Raw genomic sequence first — 6000 nt, 5'->3', positions numbered from 1 at the left:
GGACAATAACGTTTATTGTTAAACTAAGATATCCTGCCTCTGTTACATATCTTGGTCACAAGATGTGTGTATCTATTTACTCAATAATACCAAGTATCAGTCAGGCCCTAACAATGAACAGACAGGACTTAACCACCGATGGTTGTTGGACTTTCTATATGTAAATCCAGCTGGAGGATCCTGAACTGAATCCACCCGAGACAAAACCTCCCACCTCCGCTGTGGGAAGCCTCTGTCTCATCTCACTGAGGTGCAGCACAGAGCACCTTAACTGCTCTTTTGTGCTGACAGCCATAAAGCTGTTCAATGCCTCCCCAGTGTTTACTGAAGCAGAACGCCTGCTGTGTTTACGTGAACAATACTGGATTGTTATCTGGACTAAACAGCGTTCGTGCTGTTGTTGTTCTGCAGAAATCTGATACGTCCTCCTTCGTGATCTGATGACGACAGATGTAAAGACAGCGCTCACGTCTTTTTCTATACATCCGTCTTGTATATGCAACCGTATATTAATCTTGCACGTTTGCTGAGACATTTGGTTCTGGCACTGACTAACAGCATCAGGTACAAACTCACAGTGTCATGGCAACATGAGTCTCTGCACGTGTCTTTTTATACATTACGAGTGTGAGTGTGTAGGAGACCGCAGCCTGATAAAACCAGCCTTGAAAGAAGTCAGGGTCAAGCTGTGACCTCAGAAGAGTGCTGTATGATCCTGGCTCTTACAAAATGTATACGTGGAATCGATGTTTTCCTGTATGTTACTGCGTAGGCTGGTGTGTTAATGCAAACATCCATGTGGTTGGTTAGCAGTGTTGTGTGTGTGCGTGTCTTAATGCAACGACACTAATGATTAAAGATGCTTTAAGATGTGACCGGAAAGAAAACGAAGGAAAAAGAAGAGTCGTACATTTCTCTTTTTTTCGTCTGTGTTTGGAAAACAACAAAGTTATTAGTCAAAATAAGCAATTAGTCAAATCACTGGTGGTCTAATAATCATTTAGATAACAAAACAGCCAAATTCTCTAATAATGTGAGCACATATGAGTATGAGAATTTCATTTTAATGTTTTATATCACTGTAAATTGAATATCTTTGTGTTTTGGGACTATTGGTCGAAGCGAACGGGCAGTTTAAAGACATCATCTCTGGCTTTTGAACCTTTTTTTTATTAACATAATGATGAACCAATGAATCAAAAACAACATCAGTGTCAAATTATGTTGTTTCTCATATATTTTACATCCATCTGTCCAAATTATGTCTAATTTCAGATGCACAAAATCCAAATTAAGACAAAGTGAATAAAACATGTTTAACTGTGGCTTACCATAATTTTGACATGAAAGTGAACAATGACTATTTTAATTTTATATAAACTTTTCATCCAATTGTACTAAATCTCCCCTTCAGTAAGAAATGTTGTCTCTGTTAGTCCAGAGACTACAAACAGTTTTCATCTGAAGTATTTTCTACAAAACAATAAAACAATAAAAACTGCAGAGTCTGTGAATAATCATTAATTGCATCCCTACAAAGAGAGATAAATGAATCAGTGAACACTTTTTGCCACAGATGTCCCGCCGATACCAGTGAGGATGCATTTTTATGAGCGTTTAATTTAATTTATGTGTCTGTTTTTGTCTGCTGCTCTGCAAACACTTAACAACATGTTTTACTGAGATTGCTTTTTCAGAAAAACATGACTTGGATTTGAATCCACGGCCGAGCACGCAGGGGCAGATATTACACACATTCACAGGCTTGTGTCCTTCAATGTCCTCATTTGCCTCTTGATCCCCTGAATCATTACACACATGCTCACACTCTAAACCAACATGTCCTGTCATTAACTGGACTCCTCATGCACCAAAATCTGCCAATATTGGTTATAGAGTTTGGAGGCAGAGACGTGTTGTTACAGCTTTCAGGCCGTTTGTCACTGACTGTGTTTTTTTTTCCGATATTGTTCCAATAGTCAATTATTGACTCTCGACTGTTTCGCCCACTCTCTTCCATCCTCTGTTATAATTAGTTCATCTTGTAAACATGAAAAAATCTCTTTCCAAAAGTATGTGGAAATAACTGTCATATTTTTAGGGTCTGAGCTACAACTCATCGTTCTAATTATATTTTTGATCTCTGTGTAACGATTTGGAGCATTTTGCATGTATTCAAGTTTTTATTGACCGTATGTGAGCAGATTGTAACGTGACGTGAAAAATTAGATCTTCCCTGTCTCTGCCAGTCGCCTATAAAGTAGTTTAATGCTGCTGGACTGGATTTCTCTGCGACAGTCCAACGGATGTGACTTTAAAGTACGCATGTTCTTGAGTGTCTCATGTCAGTGCCTCTCTCTGCTTCGCTAACAGAGAGCAACATTAGTTGACGTAAGTTTAGAAATGGAGTCTTTTAACATAAACTAACGACCGGTTTCCAGCACAACACAGAAGTTTCACAGACTGTGTGTTAACAACACCAGGGCCAGAATCCAGCCGCCAGTTGTCAATTAACTTTTCTGCAAACCGCTGATAAATTCACCTTTGTACAACACGTATCATAGGCTATGTACCATATTGACATTCCTACAAAATCTGTCATATCACATTCAAATAACATGTCTATGGTCTTACTTTCATATCGGGAGGTGGAGGGGACAGTAGTGCCAAGCCAGTGACCGCAGTTCAGCTGTTAAGGAGACTTCAGGACAATTTCCTGCTGCGTTTGTGGCAACCAAAACAGGCACTTTAAGCTCAAACATGATCTTTTATAATCCGAACCACGTTGTTTTTGTGCCTAAACCTAACCAGATCACGAGACAAAACTAAAAATTTAACCTAAAAACACGTAAAGTTGGCTCATAATATATCTGTGGTTTGCAGAAACGTGCATCACCAACATCAGTTCTTATGTAGGGGAGATGGCCATGTACCACTACTTATTAAGAAAATGACCAAATGATTTGACAAACACAACAACAACATCACAGCATCAGAGAGGCACAGAAAGTATGCACTACGAAGGATGTGACCAGAACATGATCTAATATGGGAAGGATCTGTTTGGGGTTTTTTTCGTACGGAGCCTCTTGACGCTCATATCGATACCCAAAACAGGACAAAGTATCAGCAGTATCGGCCCTCAGCCACATCTCTCCCAGTTTGGTGTGTAAGATTTTTCTGCACAGAGCCATGAACCCGCTGACAGCAAGCCAGGCCTTATCACCCAATGTCAGTGCCAGATCTCACTAATGCTGACCAAGTGCAAATCCCCGCAGCCAGGATCCAAAAATCTGATGGAACCAGAAGAGTGGAGGCTGTCGTAGCAGCAGATTAATGCCGATGCTTTAGGAGATAGAACCACATATGGGTGGAATATTCGTACTTTTGGCAGCGAAGCATATATTCAAAAGTGGCCTCATTTGACCAAAAATCCTGGTTTTGGTTTGATTCACCATCCACTAAATCGCCCACTCTCTTTCCCTTCTCTCCCACTCGCTCTTTATTCTCTCTCTTTTCCCTCCTTCCTCTTCTCTTCTCATTTCTGTCCATCTCTCCCACTCTCTTCTTTCTTTCTCTCTACCTCTCCACGTCCCTCCTGCTCTCCCTCTCTTATCCCTCCCCCATCTGTGGGAAGCTGCCGTTTGTGCGCATGTCGCCGATGAGTCAATTTGTGGAGGCAGTGCACGCACGCACACACACACGCACGCACAAACACACACACACACACACACACACACGTATCCTGTCTCCCACGAAGGCATCTGTTTCAGTCTGTCTCTCAGTGAGATGCAGCACCAACAGAGGAGAGAGGGGGAGACAAACAGAGGGAGGGAGGCAGAAGAGAGGAGGGAGGGATAAGAAAAAAGAGAGAAGAGAGAGGAAGGAGACACAGAGCAAAGAGAAAGAGAAGAGAAGACTGAATTTTGAAAAAAAAAGAGAGAACAGAGAGACAAGTGCAGCCTGGACTGGATGTGAGGAGGAGAGGATGCTGCTGCAGCTGAGCGTCTCTGACTGACTTCTGAGGAGTTTGAGCTCGGACATGACAGAGATGCAGCATCTGAGCGTCTGAGTCTGAGCATCTCCAGTTTGTGTGTGTGTGCGAGAGTGTGTTTAATGTGTGTGTGAAGCCATGGCGAGCGCTCAGCCGGGGGTCCATGCATTAAAACTCCAGCCTCCCTCCGTCTCTCTCACACTGAGGAACGGAAGCAACTTCATTAAATGGGACGAGGTAAGGACACTGATTTGTGTTTCATGCGGCGCAAAACCAAAGAGCTTTATTATTTTGAGCTGCTTAGTTTCATGACATGTTTGGGTTCACTTTTAATTTCATAACATAAACATATATTTTGGAAATGTCAGAATATAATCACGACTATGCCCGACTGAATTGGATCCAGTGTGATGGTACTGGAGTGAGAGAAAAAGGAGGAGGAAGAGGAGGAAATGTGCCATGTTGTCAGATGTGTTTACATTCATTTGTTGATTGAGCTTTGGCAGTAAGTACCTGTGGATTAGACGCCAGCAAGCGGGAGAGGAGTGTGACAGTGTGTGTGTGTGTGTGTGTGTGTGTGTGTGTGTGAAATGCATCTGTGGTCAATTTTCTTGGTTTGCCACCTGTTGGTATGGACTCCATTAGTATGCACTGACTGTAGTGTGCATTGAAATGTGTATTAAACACAAACACACACATGCAGAGCTCCTCCTGTGCTGTCATGTGCACGGTCACAACACATAATTTGCGGAGTTGTGCGCGTGTGTTTGTCTGTGTGCGTACGCAGGATGTGTGTCTGTGTGCGTACGCAGGATGTGTGTCTGTGTGTGTGTGTGTGTGTGTCAGTGTGTGTGCTGGTATGCTGAAGTATGGGTCCTGACTATGAGAAAACGTGCTGTCCGGTTGCCATGGTAACTGGCATGGTTACCACCACCTAAACAGATCTGATGTGTGTGTGTGTGTGAGAAAGGACGGATGTTTGTTTGTGTGTGTGTGTGTGTGTGTGTGTGTGTGCATCGATGTATTGAGCCATATAATATCATGAATCACTCACAGAAGAGCTCATCCACCGTTGAACCAATTCACCGTGATTGAACCTTGTGTGTGTGTGTGTGTGTGCGTGTGTGTTTGTGTGTGTGTGTGTGTGTTTTGATATTTGAATTTCTCCAACATGTAGAGCTGGGCTTTATGAAAAATAGAAATCGGTTGCTATGCCAACAAGTGACAACCAGGGATCTAGTTAACCATCTTCTGAGCTTTATCCTCCAGTTTTGGTTCTTTTGGATGTCGGCTGCTGCACCGTCAGGAGGGAAAGCGGCTCAGACAGCAGAATCTGTGACCTTTTCATTAAACATGGAGGAAATGATACAGAACTTTACGAGCACTGACATGTACACAAATATTTTATCAGACTGTTTCCCCTCAAGAGATCCCGCTGGTCTAAAGCTTCTCTTCATGCCACATGTGCAGTGTTTCATGTGCCTTTTAGATCTTTTTCTAATTTATAAACTTCCTTCTCTTCTCTGCTCTGTCCAGAAGCAGCATTTTACATCGAATGAGATCTGGCTTTCCTCTTCCCTCCAGAAATATGAAATATGATGAGAATTTGATGTTTGTTCCAACAGCTTAAAACAGGGGTGCCCAGATCTGAAACCTAACGGTGGACCACAGGCCGAAAGCAAACATCTATTTTATGGTTTGCATTGTTAAAATGCATAATGATACGAGGATCCCAAGTCCCCTTAAATGACTGACTTCCTTCACAAAGCGTCCCTCTGCCTGCTGTGCTCAAACTCTGTATAGTAATGAATAAATCAGGGATCCTGTGTAACAACTATGTCTACACTCAGTGCCAAATGGAAAGTGTAACCTTATCTATACCTTAACAGTTATTTGTTTGTCAAGACAATAATGTTTCTCTTACATCAGCCAGTTAATTTAATCTGGCTGAGTAGGGTAGAGCAGTCGTCCACTAGTCAGAAGGCTGGTGGTTCATCCCCGGGTCC

The 6000-nt window shown here is 42.5% G+C and overlaps 1 protein-coding gene across 1 annotated transcript in view; it reads left to right on the top strand.

The window, feature by feature from the left end:
• Positions 1-3777: 3777 nt before the first annotated feature.
• Positions 3778-6000, top strand: part of LOC311270290 (1-phosphatidylinositol 4,5-bisphosphate phosphodiesterase beta-1-like) — a 29195-nt gene continuing 26972 nt past the window's right edge. The window contains exon 1 of the mRNA XM_084375070.1: positions 3778-4231. Coding sequence (XP_084231196.1) covers positions 4133-4231 — 99 coding nt within the window. The 5' untranslated portion in view covers positions 3778-4132. The remainder of the gene's footprint in view (positions 4232-6000) is intronic.

This window comes from Pagrus pagrus, assembly GCF_965226575.1.
Source record: "Pagrus pagrus genome assembly, chromosome: 15".
Classification (NCBI taxonomy): Eukaryota; Metazoa; Chordata; class Actinopteri; order Spariformes; family Sparidae; genus Pagrus; species Pagrus pagrus.
Note: the sequence above shows the minus strand (reverse complement) of the source record. Positions and strands in the feature narration are given on the sequence as shown.